The sequence below is a fragment of the Sphaerodactylus townsendi genome, linkage group LG09, assembly GCF_021028975.2.
Source record: "Sphaerodactylus townsendi isolate TG3544 linkage group LG09, MPM_Stown_v2.3, whole genome shotgun sequence".
NCBI classification, from domain to species: domain Eukaryota; kingdom Metazoa; phylum Chordata; class Lepidosauria; order Squamata; family Sphaerodactylidae; genus Sphaerodactylus; species Sphaerodactylus townsendi.
The window spans coordinates 47,223,606-47,248,332 of NC_059433.1; the positions used below are offsets into that span (position 1 = coordinate 47,223,606).

General features: G+C 40.5%; 1 protein-coding gene across 9 annotated transcripts in view; it reads right to left on the reverse strand.

Annotated features, from left to right (window-relative positions):
* The window catches only part of ZNF521 (zinc finger protein 521), a 346,723-nt gene that overhangs the window by 191,896 nt on the left and 130,100 nt on the right, over window positions 1–24,727 (reverse strand). For all 9 annotated transcript variants that reach the window (XM_048507495.1, XM_048507491.1, XM_048507490.1 and 6 more), the window contains one exon: window positions 2,569–5,918. In XM_048507495.1, the coding sequence (XP_048363452.1) occupies window positions 2,569–5,478 (2,910 nt within the window). In that variant the 5' untranslated portion in view covers window positions 5,479–5,918. The remainder of the gene's footprint in view (window positions 1–2,568; window positions 5,919–24,727) is intronic.

A 24,727-nucleotide genomic window follows, 5' to 3' on the forward strand; every position in this document is an offset into this window, starting at 1 on the left:
TCAGACTGCTGAGGATAATGTGACTTGCATGGCCATGTGAAATGAGAACTGTAGTAAAGAGAATAATGTGAGACTGAGGCTCCTTCTGCACATGCAGACTAATGCACTTTCAATCCACTTTCACAATTGTTTCCCAGTGGATTTTGCTATTTTGTACAGTAAAATCCAGCTGCAAAGTGCATTGAAAGTGGATTGAAAGTGCATTATTCTGCATGTGCAGAAGGGGCCTAAGAGAAAAGGTTGGATGCCCACTGTTTCTGATAAGACAGCCAAAAATGTTATTAGGCCCACTACCTAATACTTTGTCTAGAAAGTAGATCTGAAGCCCTAAATAATTCGTGTTAAAACTATAACAAATTGAAAAGGTTTCTTTGTCTCCCAGAACGAAATGTAAGAATCACCATTGCCAAATACTTTCCCCTGTGATAACCTTCCATAGGATCTTACAATATAAACTCAATTTCTGGGCCAAGTTCAAGCAACGTCACCATTCTGGGTTTCTCAAAAAGGGCAAAGTTTTAATTTACCTGGCAGTGTATTTGCAGAGGACCCCGGTAAAGCATAGTCCCCCCCCCCACCGCACCCAGCTTAGAATACCTTGTATATTGGAAGAACCATTGAAGAAAGAATAATAAAGCTAACACAGCACAAATCAGCATATCATATATTATTGTTTCTATGGTTATCAATTTTTGTGATGGAACCAGAGGGAGACATTACTTTTCTATTGCCTTCATTTGGAGAGAGAGACTCATGATATTCAATAAACTTGTTATGGGATTGCTGCAGTATTTGTTTATCCCAGCAGGTGCTAAGGCAAATTTGGATGTGAGTAGCAGTGGCAGAAAAATCAAGTAAACAGACATATCTTCTATGTCCAAGTTATGTAGAGCCTGAGAAAGGTCTCTGTCAGAGCTTTAGCTCATTTCCAGGCAACAGAAACACTATTAATGACATGTTAGGTGTATACAGTACTCCTGAAAGAGCTAGGTATCTATTATCTAAGGCAAGAGAACAAGAATGATGCTGACCTTCCTTTGATACCTGGTAAGGATTGAAAGGTTGTCAACCTTTTCCTGCCTCTTGTGGTTGCACCTTTTACAGCAGCTTGATGAACAGGCACATTGCTCATCTCCATGGGAAGAAAAGGTTCACCTGCTGATTTCAGTGGAGCAAGAACGGGCCAAGCTGGTTTCTTCTTGACAGCTGGCATTCCTACTCTGTGCCTGCCCTTTCTTAAAAGGAAAAGAAATCCTACGAGCATTATAGGACAGGGACGTTCACTGAACAGAGATTTCTTCTTTCTTTAGATATTAACAAGATTAGAAGGGCTGGAAGAGAACACTTTCCCAACCTACAGTTCCATAGCCTGTAACAGAATCTCATCTAGACACTACAAAGATATCTGATTTAATTAATCTTGGGGGTAAGGGAAGCAAAACAAGGATCATATATGATTATGAAGAAGCTCTGTTGAAAATGCTTTTCTTTTCCTTTAATAATACTAATGGTCTAGACCAGGGAAAGACAATGCATGGCTAACAGTCTGCATCTGGCCTTCCACGGCTTTTCCCCTGGCCCTGATTGCTACTTACTTTCCCCACAGTTACCATCTTCTCATTTCCCAGCAGGATGGGTATGTATGGAAGAGGAGAAAAGGGTAATAGTGGAACACAACTTAGTGACTGGATGTAGTGAATGGACCATATGTTGCCTGCCCCTTGCGTAAACAAAAGGGAAGTTAACACAAGTTAAGGGCTAAATAATGTATGTTTAAGTGTTCTTGGGAATGCCTCCTTTGGCAATTCTAACTCGTGTTAGCGATTATGATAATAGAACACGGGCATAGCATTTATTGAAAATTAATTAATCTGGAATAAGAATGTGATCTCGTTAATGCCCCACGGGACATTCACATTTGTGCAATTTTATATTACAGATTATTCTCAGGAAATGTTAATCATCCAAAGCCTAGCATGATATTCTGTCAAAAAAACAGAGACACAATAAAAACTGAATTGCAATGAAAAGACTAATTTGCCCTTTAGCAAAAGTAGGTGTTACACTGTGGTGTTTCTTTTTAATCAAAGTAGAGCAAGACAGGGAAAAATTAATGTCAACAACATAATTTACAAAAATAGCCCTCCTGCTTTGCCGCTCACAAATATTTTCAAAAAACAGCACTCTGCATGCCAACGTTTTGGCTTGATGTGGTTTACTTTTATGTCATTAACTCTCTCTGCCGTAAGCCTAACTCAGAACGAGGGAATCCAACTCAAAATGAACCTCAGCTAAGATTCCAGATCTCAGTTGTGCTGGCATGAAGATTATTCTCTTCAGTGATAAAGAAGACAATATCCTAGGGAGACTGGAATTAATCCTACTCTGCACCATTCAAGCCAAAACACAGGGCTTATCAAGAAGCAAATAATTGCTGGATAGCTAATGGCTAAGTCAAACAGTACGCAACACATTCAGGCAAAACATATCCTTGCAAACTATCTAGCAAAAAATGATAAACTGCATGTTTTTGTCAAAAAAAACATTTTAAAAAACCAGACGAATTACCTCATCAGACTGAGATGGGCTAATTCTGGGCATTGGCGAGACCTGTGGGGTTTTCAGGTGAGTGCTGTTGCTGTCTGGAATGAGCTCTCTGTGGACTGACTGGATGTGGTTCTGGAGTTCACTCTCTGATTCAAATTTAACATTGCAACTGGAACAGCGAGTCTTCAGCCCTCCTGCTTTGTTTTTGTTCTCGGCGGAGCTCAAGTTCTCATTCTGGCTCATGCCTTGCCTGTTACTGCTTGAAGGGATGTTGATACTTGGACTAGCACTTTTGCTGAGATTAACACAGGCAGCACACAGACCATACGGTAGGCCATTGATGTCAAGTTTCACTAAATCCTGTTTTGAACGGAATTCCTTCAGGCATGAAGCACACTTGTACAGTTTCTGAATATGCTGCACCCGCCCTACAGACTGCACTGCTGAACTGTTGCTTGTTTTTTGCATGTGGAATGTGCCGTGGATCTTCAGCTCCAAAGTAGAAGTCACTGTCTGCATGCAGACCACACAGCGGAATCCTGTCAAAGAGTTTCTCAAATCTGGGTGCATCTGGCAATGCTCCAAAAAGTCTTCCTCGCTGTGGAGTGGCATTTTGCAAATTCTGCAATTTCCAGTATCCAGGCTCTTACTATGTGTGACTTTATGTTCAGTAAGAGTCAGAAGAGATGGAAACCTCTCACCACATATTGGGCACATATAGTGTTTCACTGGTCCCAAATGCGTCTGCATGTGCTCACGAAGCCCACTTTCAGAGAAGAATGTTCGAGAGCAGACATTACACTTATAGTTCCCTTTAATGAGTTCTGCCTTTTTCTTCACTATGGCACTTTCCCCAGGTCGGATATTGTGATCTCGAAGCTGGTGATTCTGCAGGAGAGTCTCCATCGTGTAGGCTGCCCCGCAGATATCACATCCATACATAGGCTCAGATGTATCGACATCTTCTTCGCTGCCATCATGGCTGTTATGAGATTCCTGGCTGTTTGTTAGCAAGGTTTGTAGCTCCACTTCTTCTTTCTGAACTGGTTCAGATGCTCCGTTAGTTCCGCAATTGGGAGTTTTTGTTTCAAAAACGCAATGCTTTTCCCGCAAGTGTTTCTCCAGCAATATGATAGCATGAAATGCTTTGCTGCAAAACTTACAGTTGTATTTCTTGCTGTGTGTTGTAATGTGGCACTGGAGCTCCACCTCCGTACCAAAAGACTCACCACAGAAAATACACTTGTGTACTTTTCCTTGATTCTCCAAATGATTGTGTTTAACATGGAGCTGCAAGTCTGTCTCGTTGCGAAAGTCCCAGTTGCAGGAAGTGCACCTATACACCTTCTTTTCATTGCTGTGCTTCACTGCCAGGTGAAGCTGAATGGAGACTTTAGAATCAAACACCTCTTGGCACAAAGTGCAACGGAAAAACACAAAAGTATGCATGTCAAGCAAATGTTTCTGTAAATCATCCACTGAAGTAAACTGTTTGTCACAACTTTCACATATGTAGTAGGTTGAGGTTATCATGAAATGGATAGTCACATGCTTCAGCAGGGACTCTTGATTTGGAAATTCCTTGTTGCATTGAGGGCATGTCAGTTTGGGTAGAACAGTATCAAGATGTGTTTTTAAGTGAGTCTGAAAACCATCAAGGGAAGTGTATTTAGCACCACACTGATTGCAAATATATTCACCAGCAGGGCGTGGAGGGGCCCCACCTACAGCCTGCATCATCTTTAAAGAGGTCTGCTCAATAGTAACTGGAGACAAAGGGCTCATAGCTCTAGATTTCTTTCCATTGTGGATGTAATTTAGTGCTAATGGAATGTTCTTATGGTTCTCCTTTATATGCTTATTCAGTTTAAGAACACTGTTAAATATTGGAGAATTTGTACAATAGGAACAAGAATATACTTCCACAACTGGATCCTTAGGAGTACCTAAGACAGGGGAGCCAAAACGGGAACTGCTGAGATCACAATGGACTTGTCTAATATGCTCTTCCAAAGAAGAATCGGTAAGAAAACCCATGTAACAATGGGGACAAAAGAACGCATTACTGTCCTTAGCAGCAGGATTTGCAAATCCATGAGTACATCGGATATGTTCCTGAAGAGTGTTGAGGTCATTGAAAACTTCTGAGCAGAAGTTGCATTGATAGATCATGGCAGGCATGGTAGAAACAATCAGCCCTGGATCCGGGCCTTCGTGAACTTGCTTAAGATGCTCATTCAGATTGTAAAGTGAAGGTAACACTTCCAAGCAATACTGACAAATATGTGCCTGTTCAGGTTTGTCTAAATGCATAGTTTTCAGGTGTATCTGCAGTACTGCAAGGCTGGAAAATAACTGCTTGTTGCAATAAATGCAGCTGTAGGTAACCTTGGGTTGCTTATTTGAAGGCCCAGTAATATCTGGCACTTGTTGCGCTGCCCGCTTTCTTCCACGGCCTTTTGATATAGGGGGAGCTGCTTCTACCATTGTTGAACTGTCCACTGAGAGGTTTGAATCTGGTGTGGTGCTAGATACTGAGGTGTAGCCAACAGTCACTAAAGAGGGGCTGTTGCTATGGTTGCATGATTCTGGTTGCTGGTGACTATCCATATGGCTGTACAGTTCTTCAACCGTATGGAAGTTCTCTGAGCAAATACTGCACATATTTTTCTTTTCTGCCCCATTATGAGTCTGTTCCATATGGTTTACCAGTGAACTTTCATCTACAAAGAGCTCATGGCAGTAAACACATTGGAGAGCAGATCTGTCCTCATTCGGAGAACACTCAGGGTGGCATTCTGCTATGTGTTTCTGGAGATCTTCAGGAAAATCAAAACCTTCTTCACATTGACTGCACTTCTGAGTGTCTTTCATTTTCCATTCCTCCATCCGGGAGGCGGACTGATCTTTGTTCCTCTCGTGGACTTGCATGTGACCGTGGAGTGAACTAGAGGAAAGAAATCCACGGCGGCAAATGGCACACTTGTATGGCTTGTTAGAGGTATGAGTCTTTAAATGGATTTTAAGATGATCACTTCTTGAAAAGGCGGCATCACACTCACTGCAGTGGTACTTCTTATCTCCTGTGTGAAGTTTGATATGGCGGTCTCTGCTCCGCTTGTGTTTGAAGAGGCGACTGCAATATGTGCATTTGAAAGGGAGCTTATCACTGTGACTTTGCTCGTGATGCTTTAAATAGCTGAGGCGGCTAAACGACTTGTCACAAAACTGGCACGGGTAGGGCAATCCTGGACCACCTTCTTCTTCACCAAAATCACAACCATCTCCATGGCTTGGGGAAGTCTGATCTTTACTGGAAGGCGATGAAGCTGGCCATGAGCAAGTGGGGTCATCCTCGAGATCTACTCCATCTGGGGAAAAAAAGAGAGTGACACAAATGCTTAAGGACCTTTCGTTCAGATTGTACTTGATGTGTGTGTGAGAGAGAGAGAGACACACTCATTCCATAAGAAACAAATTGGAATATGTATACAATTTTGAAACATGAAACAGGTTATCTTTGGACCCATCTCCATAAGCCTTTATACAATGCTCATTTAAATCAGTCTGGAAAATTAGGGCAGCTATGAAACAGGTATTACCTTTTTATTGCTTTTTAACATCCTTAGTTGCACGATATGTATTATACATTGACAACTTTATTAAAATGTAGGTTTTAATATATTTAATGCTTCTTTTGTATCCACTATGAAATGATTTGCATATTATGGGAACATCTGAAGAAGAGCCTAGTGGAAACTAATATTAAAAAAAGTATTTTTTTAAATTAAGAGTCAACCTGCATGCCTAATAGTTAATAAAAAGTAATTTAACTTTGCCATTTTTTAAAATTAAATTTTATGAACACTGATATTCAAATACAAGAACTGAGAAGAAAAGAACAATAAAACGTATGATGGCAATGATATTTTCAACACTGTAAATTAAGGAGGGTTTCTTCAACAATCATGAATTCAGCTGCCAGCAACCAGCAGAAAGATTAATACATAACTAGGATCACGTGAGATGGATTACATGTACTGTGTCAGCCAGAAAAGAGTGAACTTTACAAAAGCCAAATTCTAACAGTGTATTTTGTTCCTTTAAAGTTCAAGAGGTTGCCCACCATTTCTTCCTCTTCACAAAAAAACGTACTGGCTCAACTTCCTAAATAAAACAGAGTCTGAACATTTAGTTGATCGCAGACAAAGCAACTTGTAAAAAAACTGGAAACAGGAACAAATGACAAATTATTATGGGAAAAGCTGAAAGATTTATGAGTAACACTGACAAAACAAACAAAAGTAAAAGCCAAATAGTAACACAAACTATTTAGACATTATACTACCTCCTCACTGAGACAAATAGGTTTTACCATAATGAGAATGTATCTTGCTTTCTTTTTGACAAAGGACATCTTCATTCAGTCTACAAAGCACTTAGTGAGCGCATGTGTGTGTGTCGTCAAGTCATAGATGACATGCTGACCCATAGGGTTTTAAAGGCAAGAGATGTTCAGAGATGGTTTGCCTTTGCTTGTCTCTGCGTGGACTGACAGAGTTCTGAGAATTGTAACTGGCCCATGGTCATTCAAGCAGGCTTCATGTGGACAAGTGGGGAATTGAACCTAGTTCTCCAGACCAGAGTCTGACACTCATACCCACTGCATAAGGCTGACCCTCAAAGAGAAAATAGCCTGCCTGAAAGGCAGGGCTGGAGCGAGGGGGAACTGCACTGGTCCTGCATGCTTCCTGCGCCCCTGCCACATCCCTGCCCCGGAACACCCACACCATGCCCGGTGCATCGCACACGCACACACCGCCCCCTGATGAAAGGTGATATTCTGGCAGAATCTATGGCATGCATTCAAATGTGATGGCAATCTACGGTTTAGAAATTAAGGCCAAACCATCGTTTCCATGGTTAGGAAAACAAACCACAGTTTGGCATTACATCTGAACCCACAAACCATAATTTGCAAATAGCCAACAAACTTGAATTTAAAATAGTGGCTTGAAGCTGGTTTGCAAACCGCAATTTGGCCACAGTTTGTTACAGCCAAAACTGACAAACCATGATTTGGTTTGTTTTGCTGCTCTTGGAGGTTTCCTGACCAAAGAGAAAAATGTTTAAAATGAATGAAACTGCTCTGGCAACTATCTCTGGCAGTTTTTGCATATGCTACTCCACCAAAACCCAGTCACAGTCTTGTTTCCGCTGAGATTCCCACTACCTTTTTAAGATGGAAGGAAATTAAGACGTAGAGATCCAATCACTGTTTATATTTATTTATGGCACAACCCATTTCTCAGTTTTCCTGCAGCGGAGTCACTGAAATAAATGGTAGCTAGACCCATATGTAATTTAGAGAACTTTCCTATGTGCTTAGTGTAAAGATGGTTCTCCAGAACACTTTATGGGAGGGAAGGCAGCATGGTGTAGTTTGATCTCATTAAATCTCGGAAGCTAAGCAGGGTCAGTACTTAGAAGGAAGACTTTGAAGAAGACTGTGCAGAGGAAGGCAATGGAAAACCACAATTGCTTCCCACTTGCTTTGAAAGCCCCTTGCTATACTTTACAGTTGAAGTAAAACACTGCAGTTCTTTTTTTGAGTAATATTGTGACTTTTTTCTTGCAAAACAAAATAAGCTAGAATAATGTCATCTTCTCTCACCTTCCCACTCTCATGTCCTCAAACCCTGGATAAATTCTTGGAGAAAATGGTTCTTCAAAGTATGCAACAAGTTCTTTCAAAACTGCAGGACTCCTAATAAGCAATATATTATAAAACATGAAGTAGGGATTTATTACCGAAAGACATTCCAAGCAGTGGGTCTTGCTATTTTGTAGCGCCCCCCCCTCCTCGCCCAGCCCCCAACCAAATTCCCCACCCTGGTCTTAATGACAACAAATTGAGAAATTGGCTGACATTCCATAATCGACCCTCCCTTTCCCACACATCCCATTTCCCCCAGTTGTGCCACTCAACAAGTAAAGCAGCTGCAAAGAGAACATTGCTTTTGGAAACAGAGCACAGACACCAACAGCTTCTTCCAAAGCGATTAGCTTCCTTCTGCCCTCCTGCCTTTCCCCAGGCGTCCACTTGCTTGTCTTTCTCAGCAAGTCAACCTGCAAGGCAGGGTGGGAGGAACTGCCTCCTCCAGCCTCTTTAGAGGGCCACTGCTTGCAAACTCAAGCCACTAGTATAGTCCCTTAGAGGCCTCTGAAGATGCCAGCCACAGGTGCAGGCAAAACATTAGGAACAAGATCCACCAGACCACGGCCACACAGCTTGGAAACCCACCACAACCAGCAAAAGTTAGAATTAGATGGCTGGGATAATAGTTAAAGAATCAAGGTTGGATTTGTGTGAATTAGGGTCCATTTCTTCCACTGATAGGAGCAAGAATACTGTTTATTTTGGTTGTAACAGACTAACCTTAGCCTCCCTTCTAGAAAGGTCCTCACATTTAATGTTGACAAAAATTATATACATGAATAATTATTATTACGTACGTAGTATTTCTTAGTATTTATATAGAAGGTTTGTAAGAAAATGTGCATGTAACAATAAAAACATGTGGCTCTCAAACATCTGCAGTTTATTCTACATAGTTCATGTTAAGCAAGTTTGACCACCCCATTACAGGACTTTTGCTTATCCACAGGAAACAGATGAAGATTTGTCTCTTTCCTGCATTGAGAACTGATAACACTATCTCACTATCAACACCAGTCAGCAATCATCTTAACTCTGAGAAAACAACCAACACCATTCCTGGATCCTTGCCCATCGCAACCATGCCTTTCAGTGCACACTGAACATTGTACAAATTGGAGTCCTCTTCTTTGGTACTCTGCAAGAGAGGCTTTCTACAAATTATGCCTGATTCATGGCAGGATCTTCAACTAGGATTCACAACTCAAAATTAATCCAACAAAGTCATCCGTCATACAGTACCCTAAGCACAATTACACTATTCAAAGTTCATGGATTTAGAAGAGTTTAACTGTTTAGGACTGCAGTTTTGAGGACTGGGCCACCTATTCACTGTGTTCAAGGGAGTTTCAAGAAACAGGTTCATTATGGTTCTCAAGTTCTATGAGATGGTCCAAGCTTTGAAGTATGTTCTCTGATGTCATAGCATCAGAGCCTTAAGAAAATAAATTATGCCCCCCTTTACAGAAATGTAAATATATACATAAAGCATGTTCCTTATTTCTAACAAGATTAAGTTAAATTTGCTAATTTTTAACAAGGAGATTTTAATGAGTATACATTAGTGTACATGCTGTAGTAGTTGTGAATACACACGCACGCACACACACACACACACACACACACGTACACACATATTATATTGAGGTTCTGTTGCAATTCTGGCAATGGATGAAGTTAGTTAATTCTGGCTATGTGTATCTTTTGTTATTTCCACAAAGCCCTTTTGTATTTACTTGTGAGAAACATTGTCTTGCGATGACCTATGGATGTTACTGAGCTGAACTAATGTGAATATATTAGCATGAGAGTTTCACACTTGCATGTTAAACATATACTTTATATACATTGTATGTAAAAGCACCTTGACAGAATTGGCACCTCAGGAAAGCCCATAATCATGCCCCCCTCCGTGATCCTTTATCCCATAACTTTTACTCTTTCAAGGATTCTTTTTCTCTGGGCTCTTCAAGGGAAAAGATGGCTTTAAGTATTTCCTGCCTGCTGAATTACAATTCTTCTGGGCATACTCTGACAAGCAGGAACTGTCTCCCTTTCCTTTTCCCTTCTGAAGTGCTCAGCCAGAAAAGGAGGGAGAAGGCTCCAGGCACATTCTTGGTTCCCTGGAGAATCAAGTCCTGGTATCGACATGGAATACTTTCCATGTCCCCTGCCCTTTCCATACTGCCACACCTAAAGAGGCCCACTCTTCCTCAGATCTATCATTTTTACTCTGTCAGAGGCTACGAATATTCTTAGACAGCTGTGTCTTCAAATATTAACTGTTTAATTCTTAGAGGCTTTAAGTTTAACCCCATCTTTTTCTGTTTGCTTTTTTAAAATCAAAAGTAAGATTAACTATAAACAGTTGTACGAAATTGTTCAATGAAGAAAATCTGTCCCTCGTTCTTCAAGATATTGCAGGTTTCTGGTGTAAATATTTTATGAAGGGGTTTTAATATTAAAATTGCAGCTAACAAAATGCAGAAGTAACACTTTATCACAATATATGCCACCCAAATCTTCCAATCATTAAATTCATGGCCAACATTTGTTGAAGTCTGACCTTTGTTTTTCCAGAAAATAATAAGGGAATATGGTCTATTATTTTGTTAATTACAATTTCCTCTCTCTTTCTGGTTCTAACATAATATGTTAATATAACCAGAAAAGTCTATTTGTGCATTCTTTTATTGTTGGTACATCCCTATTCTTCAGTATTTAGAATAAAGGATCAGAGCATTGTTTACCCATGTAAAATAATTTATATTACTGCAAGTTTCCAATTAGCAACTGATGGATGTTATGGCAGCAAAACAACATACTCTGCAATGCATGAAACACAACTGCTCATGCTCATTTGTTTTTTAACTCAGCAGAGTAGGAAATGGTTCATTCTGTATTGCTATATAAATATTTGTGGAAAGGCAGGGTGAGTGTTTGCAGTAGAAGGGAACTGTTACTGACACCACGTTAAAACTGCTTCATTTGTGTTACAAGTGCCTGGCCAGTTCATTGACTTCACTCCCAAGGTTAGGTTCGAATCCGGGGGGGGGGGGGGGGGGATGAATAAATATTAACAAAGAATAAGGTATCCTCTTTTCCTCCTGTTCTAAACTTTTAGAGGAGGCACACAAAATGAAGTGGGGAAAGAGATTAATAAACTTCAGAACCAGATCTGACATTTTTAATGAATCAGGGCCAAAATGATTCAGTGGAATAATAACCTTTACTGTTATAAGGATACCTCATTTAAAACAATATTAAGACTGCAGAAAGCTAATTATTGCAACTCTATTTTAAAAGTAAAATTCTACATTTTCTGCACTGTAAAGGGATCTCCTGCTGCATTGATACCTGGTAAGATTTCCCATTTGGTTTGAATAGAAATTAACAAGAATTTCCTAGGGGGGAAGGGGGAGGCAGAGAAAGGAACTTTGAATGTACAAATTGGGTGAAATCTACAAGTAGAAATCTATGGTATCAAGTAACATCTGCTTAGAGTTTCCAGCAGCAAACCAGCAAGTTTTGCACTGCCTTTCTGCCATGACCACACAGCATTTTTGCTGCATATTCTTAAGGCAAAACAATGGTGAGGCAAAAAAGACAGTATTCAAAAAGTGTGGGGAACAAGCAATTGTGAAACGCATGGGAAATGTGTCATGGTGGCCATTCTTATTTCATACACTGGGCAGAAATGAGGTCCTGGCAAAAGCAGCTATCATGGCAGAAAAATGAATTCCAGACACATTCATGATTTGGACTGTTTTTTTTGTATAAATAGCTTTTATTTATTTTTTTACAAAATGCTATGCATCTGTATATGTGTACTTTCTTTCATATCCTACCAGTCACTAAGTGCTCCTCACTGTAAATGCCTTTTTTGTGTAACAGCAAGGAATCTGTGTTTCGGTGTGATGCACTTAGCATGTCCATTTAAATTTTTAATTTTGGGGAACCAGGCTCTTCACACCAGCTGACTCTAAATTCAGGTTTACCTTGTGCAATTGAAAAGCTGCCTGCCCTGTGAAGTCTACCTGAAGATGCAAACCCGAATGCCTAGTCACTGCACAGGGTGGTGGTAGGGAATGTATGTGTGTCATTTCTCTCCTATAGCAGCTCTTTATGTGCTGAGTTTCACCATTTCCATAAAGCACATTAAAACAAGTGTGTGAACACTCTGAGATGAAAGTACCAAAGACTCCCGAGACTGCCAGTGGAAAGTAGAGCTGCCTGACTTTCTCTCCAGGCAGACAGGAATGCCCATGATTCAGCAGCCTGAGTAAATAAAAGAGGTCCTTATTTCCTAATTTTGCTGGCTAGCCACATTGCAGCAGTCTCTGTACTGCTGCCAAAGGGAATGCAAAGCTGGAACTACACCCAGCAGCTGAAGGACTGTCTTTGTTAGCCAGCCAGGCCTTCCTGGCCATCTTCTGGCAGCAAAATTGCCATATCCTGCAAGAAAGGCCTTTGTCTCAGGCTTGAGAGCACTCTAGTCTGCCTAACAGTACCAAACAACAGATTTTCGCCCAGTCTGTGTTGGAGGAGGACAGCTGGAAACTCAGTTAGTGGCAAAGTAACACCTGTTCAGTTATATTTATAAGGAAAGTGCTCTGCTAACAGAAAAGTGAAGTAATACCAGAAGGAGTTATTCCACAGGGGTGGGAGGGAGGAGGCATCAAAGCACAAAGCACCTCTGTGGTGCGAGCAGTCAGCCACTCATGTGCCAACTTCAATAGTTATGAAGTATGGAAAGTGATCTTATCCCCAGTGCTGCTCACTGAATTAACAGAACTGCTTCTGAACAGGGGTGGCTAGGCATCAGAAAGGTACATGATATATACACATTTGGGTTGGAATATTTAGCAAGCAAAAAAGTAGGTGCTCTGTCTTTTCCTAAGATTCTCCCCCCCCCCTTTTATTTTTTACTAACACTGCCAAAACTCTTAATAGGATTCTGATTCAAGTCAACAGGGGCTCGAGTGCTTTGGAAAACACTACTCTCTATAAACTAGCTCCAAGCGAGACATAAAATAAATACATTGTTAAGAACATGGAAACAGTTCCAAGCATCTTTCGAAATCAGTTGTACCTCCTAACAAGACAAAGTGTATTCTAGCTGTGGTATTGCTACTTGGTCAGTTGGGGTGAACACCTTTTGAGTGAACATCTCAATTAGATCCAAAGGTTCTCAAACAAGAAGGCAAGCTCTTCCCTAAGGAGGAAAGGGTGGTCCACAGAATGGTACTTTTCTCCTTTACTCAAATGATAATGCACATGAAAATTGGGCTGATGGAACCTTGAAGGTAGGGACAATCTTTCTGAGGCCCTTGGCAAAAAGCCAAGATGGAGTCCCAGAAGCAGTCTGTCCACCTCATCAAGAGCCACTGCTAGAACCAAGCTGCCTGAACCCCAGACAAGGTGGGCACAAGTAGTGGCAGCTGTGGAAGCCTGCTCGTTGTTGGGGAGGGTCAAGTTAAGGTTGATGGGGGTCCTAACCCACTGTGGATCTGAGTGAACTGCCTTGGTTGCCCACTGCCTGAGGCACAAACAGACAACATGTTCCTTAAATATAGCAATGGTTCCTGTTGTTCCACTCAAAGCAAGGGGCATTTTCTCCTATAAAGACAATAGAAGCCTTCTCTCTCTCTCTCTCTCTCTCTCTCTCTCGGGAGCCACAAACTATCCACTTGCTATCCAACTTGCCATCAGAACTATCCCAGACTGACAAAGATGGTAAAAGATTTTTTTCTCAATTGTACAATTTTATTTTCTGTTTAAGGAACACTGTGAACAATAGTGCTAATTACAATGTTTAGCAAAATAAATCTAATGTATCTAGCTATGGTATGCAGATAACTCCTGACCAACAGATACCCAGTGACCACAGGCTATATTAAGAGAAAGGCCAAAGCTCAATGTTCGATCATTTGCTCTGTGAGCATAAGGTCCTCAGTTCAACCCCTGACATTTCTAGCTTAAAAAGACTTTGTAAGAGATGTGAAAGATTTCTACCTGAAGCATAGAATCACAGAGTTGGAAGAGACCACAAGGAAGAGATCATTGAGTCCAACCCGCTCCCATGCAGGAAGACACAATTAAAGCACTACTGACAGATGGTCATCCAGACTTTGTTTTAAAACCTCCAAAGCGCTCCTCACAGGGCATGGAATCCAGACCTTTAACCCATTCTGGTCGCCCTCCTCTGGACCCATACTAGCTTGTCATAGAAAACTACTACCAAAGAAGACAGTAATGGCTTTGACAGATCAGTGATTGGACTCAACAGCCCAGTACATATGATAGCTTCATATTTTACTGAATACAGAGTTTCTGGTGACTCCTAGAACACCCCATGACATGGTTACACAGCCAAAAGTGAAATCACAGTGGCAATAGACACCACTTCGTTCTCTCCATTTTTCTCCTGCCATGGAATGGGGGCAGTAGACAGGGGAGACTGTCCCACAGAATGGGCAACCTAGCCCGCCTATAAAAAACTCTTAGATTAATTCTTGGAGCCAAGAATCTTATTATTGGGCCCAAACATCCATAGAGTGTCCCCACCAGCTATAGGTAGGTTCCTAAGCACATAATGGTGATCCATAATGTTGGCTACAGCCAATCTCCCCTAACAAGCTGGGTGGCAGCCTTTTTGGTGCTGCAGTTTCCAATAATGCCTAATCCCTAATTGACTTTATTTTCTTCTGTTTGGGGAAGAAAAGGCCACAACAGAGTTGTACCACATAAGCAAGAGCCAAACATATCCATCTATACAGAGCTTTGCCTCTCAAGCTGCTGAGCAGAGATCTCTACACAATTTTTGAAGCTGCTTACCAGAGTGTCCCAGTAGAGGCTCAGGCTGAATGATCACACAAGTGTAACTGCATGGGTACTACTTGAAGGACTTGCAGTCCATATCTAAAGAAAAACTGAAATCTCCCTGTTACCATCCTAAATTCAATTTTTGTTCTATAGAAGAGAGAGGGAAATAGAAAATAGGTTGCTTTCTGCTGATATTAGAAGTCACCAAGCAACCTATGGTTGTTGGATTACTATGATCAAAAGAAAATACAGTACATCAGAGGGCTAGACACCTCCCCACTGCAGGTCTGGCTGATATATTTTTGCTGCCTGGGTTGGTTAACTGTAACAGCAGACCTGTCCTTGGGCCCCATAACTGTCCTTGGGCCCCAGGGGCTCAATATGATATATGTGCAAGCACAACAGAGTAAGGTTCTTTAACAGGGACAGGATTTACAACAATGGTTACTTTCAAAGAAAATATAGTATATAAAAAGAGCTGACAAAGAAATATATTCTAGCAGTGGGACAAAAGCAGAAACAAACCTATACCATATCCTTATACTTGTATGCAAATTTACATGTACGAAAACACAGACAAGTACATTGTACATACACACAGTAGTCAACACACACGTCACTACAAAATAAATACAGCATCCTATGCAGAGCTACTTCAGCCTAAATTGACTGAAATAAATTGGTTTACGTTTGCATAGGATTGCACAATAAATGAGATTAAATAGGAAATGAAAAAATATGACCCAGATAGGTCAGTTGCACAGACAGATAGTAAACTTCAAGTGCTTTAAAACCTTGCTTCTCTCAAAGAGTATTTTTGTGTCAAGGGTATTACATATCACATAACTTACTTGTAATGGTTGTTTCAGATTTCAGAAAAGGATGTATTTTATTATAAGTAAAGTGAAACTAATTGCCTGGAAAGCTGCCCTGGAAATAAGATAAGGAAGCTCAAGGAGATATGAAGATGTGAACAGAGAGAGAGAGAGAGAGAGAGAGAAAGAGAGAGAGAGCACTCAGATACAATAAAATGTTGTACAATAGACATGAGTATATACAAATATCACTATTTTGATTTTCTCAGTACATCATGTAATTTAAACAGCAAATAGACAGAGGTTTGATACCAAAATGGCCTTCTGCAAATGTTAGGCAAATCATGCGGGTGCAGGAGAATCTAGGGATACCAGCCTCCAGGTAGAACCTGGGAATCCCCCGGAATGACAACTCGTCTCCAGACTACAGAGAATCCCTCTGAAACAAGGCAAGCCTATAGTCAGACAGGGGGCCCATTTCTGCTGGGATCCACTATAGTACTCTACCATAATAATCTGGATATCACATACAATCCAACCTCATGAAGCAGAGCAAGGATAAACTGCATGCCAATCTGGATTCGATATCAAGAGGGCCTGCCTGACACATGACATCATTATTTCCCCTCCCAAATTAAGAAAGCAGACCTTCAGATAATGGCCCTCCACAGCTCATTTCCAGACTAGAGACATTAGTTCCCCTGGAGAAAACAGATGCTTTGGATGAAGGTGCCTGTCCTCCCCAGGCTTCACTCCCAAATCTCCAGCAATTGCCCAATTCCCTGTATCTGACAACCCTACACCCCCACATTCTGCTGGTGGGGTGTGTGTGGCAACCCTAATCAGTGCCTTTTTGCTTACAGAAATGGGAGTTTGGATGTAATGAAATTCATATATTAAATTATACACAACATTTCATACAACTTTCAATTATGTGATAATTTGCTAGGCATTCATTATATGCACACAATTTTGTAATCACAGACTCTATGATATTCAAGCAGGAGATTTTGTTACCCCCTTTTTTTTAAAAAAAATCAGTCACTATGAGAAGTTAAAACTTCAAGCCACTTTGAAAAGAAAATCAAGCATTAGCCCACAATTTCCTGCATTTATTCTCAACAGATATATAAATAGTTTTGGAAAAGCTACAACTTTAATATTACAACCGCCACATTTTTTCACATCAACGGTCCCACATTAAACTCACTCATTTGTCTCATAACTTATTTAACTGCTTGAAAACTAATACTGTGTAATGGGCGTTCAAAAGAGAAATGTGAACTTTAAAAAATTATTTATAATTTACAGATGTTTTTTAAAATCTATCAATATTTCAAAACTACTCTGGGAGGACCAATTAAATGCATTAACAGTTGTGTTACTAAGGGAGAAATTGAAAAGAGTTCTGCATTAACAATAGCATCTGGTGACTTTCTTCTGTTGTCAACACTAGGACAAGAAAGGAACACAGATCCTAGGATCAACAGATTAGGGACTTTAGTGCATATCTGAAATCTTATTTTCATGGCTAGGTAACATTCATACTTCCCCAAACAGATTTTCCAGATTTTCAGCCTCCAAACAAGACAAATGTTTTCATCCTCATTGCTTAAATCAGTGGTTCTCAACCTGTGGGTCACGACCCCTTTGGGGGTCGAACGACATAAGAACATAAGAACATAAGAACAAGCCAGCTGGATCAGACCAAAGTCCATCTAGTCCAGCTCTCTGCTACTCGCAGTGGCCCACCAGGTGCCTTTGGGAGCTCACATGTAGGATGTGAACGCAATGGCCTTCTGCGGCTGTTGCTCCCGATCACCTGGTCTGTTAAGGCATTTGCAATCTCAGATCAAAGAGGATCAAGATTGACCCCTTTCACAGGGGTCGCCTAAGACTCTCTGCATCAGTGTTCCCCATCTTTAAAATGGATAAATGTTAGGGTTGTGGGTCACCACAACACGAGGAACTGTATTAAAGGGTCATGGCATTAGGAACGTTGAGAACCACTGGCTTAAATGATCACAGGTAACCTTCTTCAAATGCACCACTGCTAAACAGCTCACCATTTATTCAACAGTTCAGTTAAGAATAAATCACATTCACCATTCATAGGTGTGAGATATCTTTCAAAACAGTGCTTCAACTGGTTCTCTGTAGGACAGAATCCTTCTTGATATCCCCAAAAGTATCCTATCTCCAGAGTTTCTGGTGCAATCCAAATTAGAAAGGCAACTGTTTGGATCCAACCAGATTACAAGCTCATAAAAAAGGTGTAAGGGGGTTCCCTTTGACTAAAATGGACATTCTAGCTAGGGATCTGCATGGACAAAAGCCATGGGAGATGGAGGTTATATGTGGTTGCCAGGTTCCCCCAGCCATCAGCAAGATTGCTCATTCCAGGTTAGGAAATTCCTGGAGATTGGGGATGGAGCCTGGACAGAAAAGGAACGTCAGTGGGTACAATGCCACACAGTCCACCTTCCATTTCTCAAGGGAACTGATCTCAGTAGCATGCAGATTAGATGTATTTCCGACAGATTCCCTGGTTCCAACTGGAGGTTGGCATCCTTAAGGCTACAGTAAAGATTAGAATTAGGTGAGAGTAAATGAAAAAGGTTTCTGCATACAACCCAAAGTATCTATTAATGCAATTTATTCAGTTAAATATTTACCATTCTTTCTAGTACCAGAACTAATGTTACATGAAATCATCATAATAATATTTTGAAAGAAAATAAAATAATCTATTGATTAAAAATGTCTGCAGAAAGAACAAAGTTCATATTGGTTCCATTCAGTAACCAAACATAAATTGAGAATCAGTATTCAGTCTGATGAAAAAAAATTTTTTTTTCAGGAGAATCATTTTCCTGAAGATCAAAGTAAAAATGTCAAATAGGAGTTCCAGTGTGGGTGCTACTATTGAAAAGGCTCGGGGTCATCTGCCAAACCTCTGATAGCAATGACCCAGGAAACTGGCCCTCACAAAGTATCAAAACCTGGGATTCCTGGTTGACGAGATAGTCCTTCAGGTATCCTGGTTGCAATTAAAACCGTTAATATATTGCCTTGTCTCCTCGTTCTCAAGATGGCTGCCAATAGTTAAATGAAATTGGAATCACAGAAGAACATTGGAAAAGAAGACTAGAAAGAATGGACCTGCTGCTGCACATTTAAAGAAGAAGAAGAGGGTGGTGGGGTGGGGAAAAGGGGGGGGGGTAAAAGGATATAGAGGATGAAATATAACGATATATAGCATAAGCATGTAATGATCCAAAATATCAACAAATTTTTTTTAAAGATGGCTGCCAATGCAACACCACACTCTAGGTCTTTAAAGATCAAATCCAGCATTAGCCAGAACATAATTAGAAGTTTTAAATCTGAGTTAGAATCTGTGTAAATCGATCAAAACAATGTGCTCCAAAAATTAGTTTGTTGATCTCATTTTGAATCTACTGAAGTTTTGGGGAACTGTTCAAAGGCAGCCTCGTATAGATAAGACTACAACAGTCTGAGCTGAAGGTTATCAGAATATGTGTAACTCTGCTGGTAGGTTGCGTTACAATCACCTCTATTCTGGTTGGGAAAAGCTTCGATTTGTTTGATTTTATGAAGCTCACCACCTTGTTTAGACACCAGTAAGCATCTGACAGTAAGCGATAAGGATGAGTATCATCAGCATACTTAAATCACCATAGCCAACCTCCCTGTGTCCTTACTCAGTGTTTCATGTTTAATTTGAGTTTTTAGTGCAGGAAGCATTGGAACTTAAGAACATTTCAAGGACATAGCAAATACACCATTGACTGTCAGGACAGGAAATATTGTTATCAGTCACCCATTATTTCTTACATTACTTATCAGAATATGAGAATTCTGAATACTATAAAGGTTAGATATGGTATATGCTAAACCAGGGCTTTATGAGGCAGCATGGCTACATAGATATCTGATGGCACCGTCCAAAGGGGGGAGATGAATCTGCCCGTGGGAGTGACACACTGCCATCAGTGACCTAGCAGGGGTGGAGGAGGAGCCAACATTAGCTAGCTTCCTCCCAGACATTCTCAACCTTATGCCAGCAGCAAGGTGGCATAAGTCTATTGAGCCCCATGGAGGCTTCTCAGTGGTGGAGAGGCTTTCTCACTTTGCAAGTCTCCCATGTTGTCAGGAAGCCTCTTTGGGAGCAGCTGGGCATCACAGCCACAGTGATGCAGCCGGCCTCCTGGCCTCTTGGATGGGGCTGAAAATCAGGCAAGTACAGGGAACTGTTGGTACAAAATACTCCCTGACCATGGGGAAACGCCCTGGAGGCTTAACTTCGAGGCAGAATGTGCTAAACCTGAGCCTATGTAACTGAACGGGTTACCAAAAGAAATGTATCAAAATGGGATGATTCGAGGCACAAAGATCAAAACACACAATTATAAATAACACAATCATACAGCCTCCCTAGAAAGACACCCTTAAAAACAGGAAAGAAAAAACTTATCAAGACTGTAGGAACTAAAATTGTCCGTATATCCAGCAGTCTGTGTTTTTCTGCTCTTTTCCCTAGAAGTGGAAATGATGTAATGACCACATGAGAGAAAACCACATAATTTTACGATCCCAGCAGAATGAGACGGGATAGCCTCTTTCTTTTCAATAAAACCAATTCCATATAAAAGATGGTATCTTATATTCCTTATCTGCATCCAAACAGCAAGGCTTCTCTCAATTATTTATTCATTCAACGCATTAGTCACACATTTCCTAACATAGCACAACAGAAGCTCCACAATAAACTGTGGGCCAGATTTTACTGGGACAATTGATTTTGGTTAGGTATAATGGCAAACCATGATCTGTCATGAAAAAACTCTCTCATGCAACCTCTTCTCTACCTTCTTTGTGCTTCCCAAGTTACTTTCGCCACAGTTTACCATTTCATCTGATCCTTCAATCTATGACATATGCTTGGTCTGCAAACAAGAACTGCAAACAGTGGTTTGTTGGAAGTTTGCTTTTTTGGATATAAAGCAGAAATAAGGAATTATCACACAAGGAAGATGAGAAAGATGGCTTATGAAAGTGAGTCTGATCACAGTGCGGTACCATGTCCCAACCAAGACACAGAAAGTTGTCCAAGGCTTGAAAGTGAAAATTCAAACCTGAGCATCCCATGACCCAAACCCATATTATAGCCTTTCCACACCAGTCACTAGGGAAAAGGAAGGGAAGGAAGGATACACCTTACCCAAAGCAATCATATTAAGTTCTGAAGCAAAGACTTCTTATGTAGTTTGTGTTTCCATTACAGTGGCAATTTTTCAAAATCTCTGTTCATCTGAAGTTGAGGACAAGGTAAACTGAATTAGTTTACAAGATTCTCTTGCCCCCACATGCTCTTAAAACTAAAACTGTAAATGCTAATTTGGACAAATACTTAAGGGAATACATTTTATAATTTCAGGGTCAGCAGTCACAAGAACATCTATCCTGCATCTGATCACAAACTTGAGCACAAAGTCAATCTGTTGAAACTCAGACAAAGAAAGGAGACAAAGAAATGTAAAGGACACATCTGGAAAATCTGGTTCCTTAATTAGTGCTATGAACAGTTGAACAGCCCAAAGTGACTGCAGGGTTCAATAAAATTCACAAGTCACCCTCTCTCACACTTTTTAGCATTTCCTTCATGGCCAATAAGGAAAGCAGTGTAGGTGTATAGTTCCAGTTTATGACATAATTGATTGTAGGTACCTGTACAGATACTTGGAATTGCTGTCATCTCTTCACAGATGTGAACATAGTGATACATCAGATCTAGCAGTATGAGATGAAATGAAACCCTAATAACTTTGCTACAGCAGATTTAACTGTATTATCTGAAGTTTGTTCTTTATTGTCAGTTGACCACCTATTTCCCACTGTGGTCTGACTTAATTGCAAGTGGGAAAACAAGGAAACTACTACTTCGTAGCCAACATTTTCTTTCTTTTGTGCATAAATTCCATTTGGGGAAGTCTGCTGGAACTCACAATAAGTGGTTTGTAGTACAGGCCTCTTCAGAAATGTGGGTATCTTTTCTTTGTTAAAGTCTACCCCTAAAACAATCCAGAGGAGCTTCTTGTGTGTGGAATGGAAGCTCTGTGTGAAATACAGTAAATTAAGCCTTTGGCTGTCACAACTGGGGGGAAAAGAGCAAGCAGAATAGCTGCTGAATTTGATTTTTTTTAACTGCTTCATTTACATCCTGTCTAAAATCTTCTGAGCAGCTCAAGGTGTCTTATCTCTGGCTACCAGGGGGTATTCAGCAGCCAAAGCAGTTAACATACTTTTAAACTCTCTCTCTCTCTCTCTCTCTCTCTTTCTTTCTCTCATTTTTAAAGACCACCTTATCTTATCAAACTAATCTTTTCAGCTGAGAAGAACCTAAACTTATTAGAAACTGTTTGCTATATTGACAGTTTAGTGCTTCTATAGACACATGAATGGTATGGTAGAAAGAAATTAGTTAACCTGTTAAACCCTCAGTTTTGTCTAATCGTCCGTTTGCCTGACCTCAGGAAATGTATGTCTTTCCTTCCTCCCGTTTACAAGGTCACCCCATAATCACTCAGGAACTCTGGTGCGTAGAGAATCACACAGAAGCTAGTCTTTGTTATGTGTGAGTTGTGCATACCAGGCTTCAATGTCTCTTCCCTCTTTGTAATATTACACAAAAACATTATTTGAAAAATGTCTAATGGGGCAACGCAGAGGGGGGAAAAGGTCGAGAACACCCATGGACATAGACACTGACTCGCAAATACGGGAGCCACTTCCTCATAAAGTGAGTCCATACTGTGTGTAAGTATATGTGTGTCAAAATATATGAACCCCACCTTTCCCCCCCCAAAAAATAGTCCCCCCAAAAATAGTCCCCCCCAAAAAATAGTCTTAAGGCACCTTAAAACTGTAACTATATCTTTTTCAATATGAAGATGACAGGACATTTGAGAATTCATCCGCCATTTCCTGGATCATCTTCGTTCTAGAATGCTCAGTTTGGGTTCTGTGCCTACCTAGTTCTGTTCCCAAGGCACTGGAACCCAAACTGAGCATTTTAGACCAAAGATGGTCCAGGAAATGACGGATGAATTCTCAAATCTTTTATCATCTTTATGTTGAAACAGATATAGAAAAAATAGTACCACTATCACAAACCCTGTAAGTTCTTTCCCTCCCAAAATCTAACATCACTAGTCATACAAAAAGAGAAAACACTGCACATCTCTTTCGGTTGCCCATGAGGTAGAAAAAGGTTCATGAAAACATATATTTCAGTTGCTCTAGGATGTGAAAGTAGAAATTCTCAGTTCAAGAAGTGGTAGAGTCAGTTCTCAGTACCTTCTGGTAAGCCCTATGTCTGGCTCTCTCTCCCTGCAGGGCAGCCACTGCTAATACTCGGACTGATGGAAGGGACAACAGGCAAGTTTACACCTACCCAACCACCTTACTCATGGGTGAACCACTACCACCTGCCTGCTGGAGGTGGATGTGCACCTCCCTTATCTATATGACAAGGCAGTAGCATGACCCATGGTGATGCTGAATACTTTCCCACCTACCAGCACAGGCAAGCCGCCACTGCCCAGGCAAAGAACGTGAGTCCCAAGTCTGTGCTAGTAAGGACAAATAAAAACCACAGGTTATTAAAAATATTTTAAGCTGAATTCCTCTGATCTCAAATACAAACTAGCATGGGAAAGTGTTTAAAACCATTTGTAGGTCTAGAGGTATGCCAATAAACTAATACACTAATTTATTTGCATTACTACCAACATGCTCTCAATAATACACTGATTAGTTAATAACATTCATAATTTAATATTAAGAGTGATATTGTTAATATGCAACTTCAGATTGTCCATGTAAGGTTATGTCTGAAGAAAAATGCAGTGACCAACTGTTGCAGGGCATTGCAGCAGTCAGATGCCAGCGGATTTACCCCTCCACATAAGCCCTTGCCGCTTTCAGAGGGGGATTCCCCTCTCCTTGGATTGGTTAGTTACTTTTGTATTTTTCCTCCTGTTTTCCCATATCCCAGTCACCCACTAGGAGCTTTACGAAGAGAGATGATCTCAGGTTCCCCATACAGTGAAGACTCTGTTATTTTTATATTATCTTTGTGTGCTTGTATAGAAAAGACAAAATCATCTTCCAGCTACAGCTACTTCTCTTGAGAGCAATGCCCTTGTCGGGCGTTCAGAGATTTGAAAACCTTATTAGAACTGTAGTTGAATCAAACCACTGCCTTTGAAAGCTGCAGTCTAGATACTATCAAACTTAACTGCATTGGCAGATCCAGTTCCACTGCAGCTCAGACAACTCATCGTTTTCTCTTTTTTAAACAATTACATGTATTTTAAAAATTGCTTGTGGGTACCAATATTTTAGCAGTACTGTATTTTGTCACTGCTTCCTGGTATTAGAAAAGAAGTTACATCAAAGCCATCAATTTTTAAGGATTTCAGTCCTGCTTCAAAGTATTCACATGAAGGACCTTGGGCCACTCACTGTCTTAATACCCTATTTGAAAAACAGACATAACAGTGACATATCATTGTAAAATGGATGTTGTGGAAATATTCTAATTAACTCTGAATCTTATAGAAGGTCTGCACTTGAGATCCTCACATTCCCTCTTGTAGACTTTACCTGAAATGACAACTCATGGGTAGTAGATAGACAAAAGGGTGTGTATTACAAGACAAGATTTTGTGAAACATCCCAGATTGTGGGCCTTCACTCAATACAGGGTTCTTTATTGCTGGATCAAATCACTGTG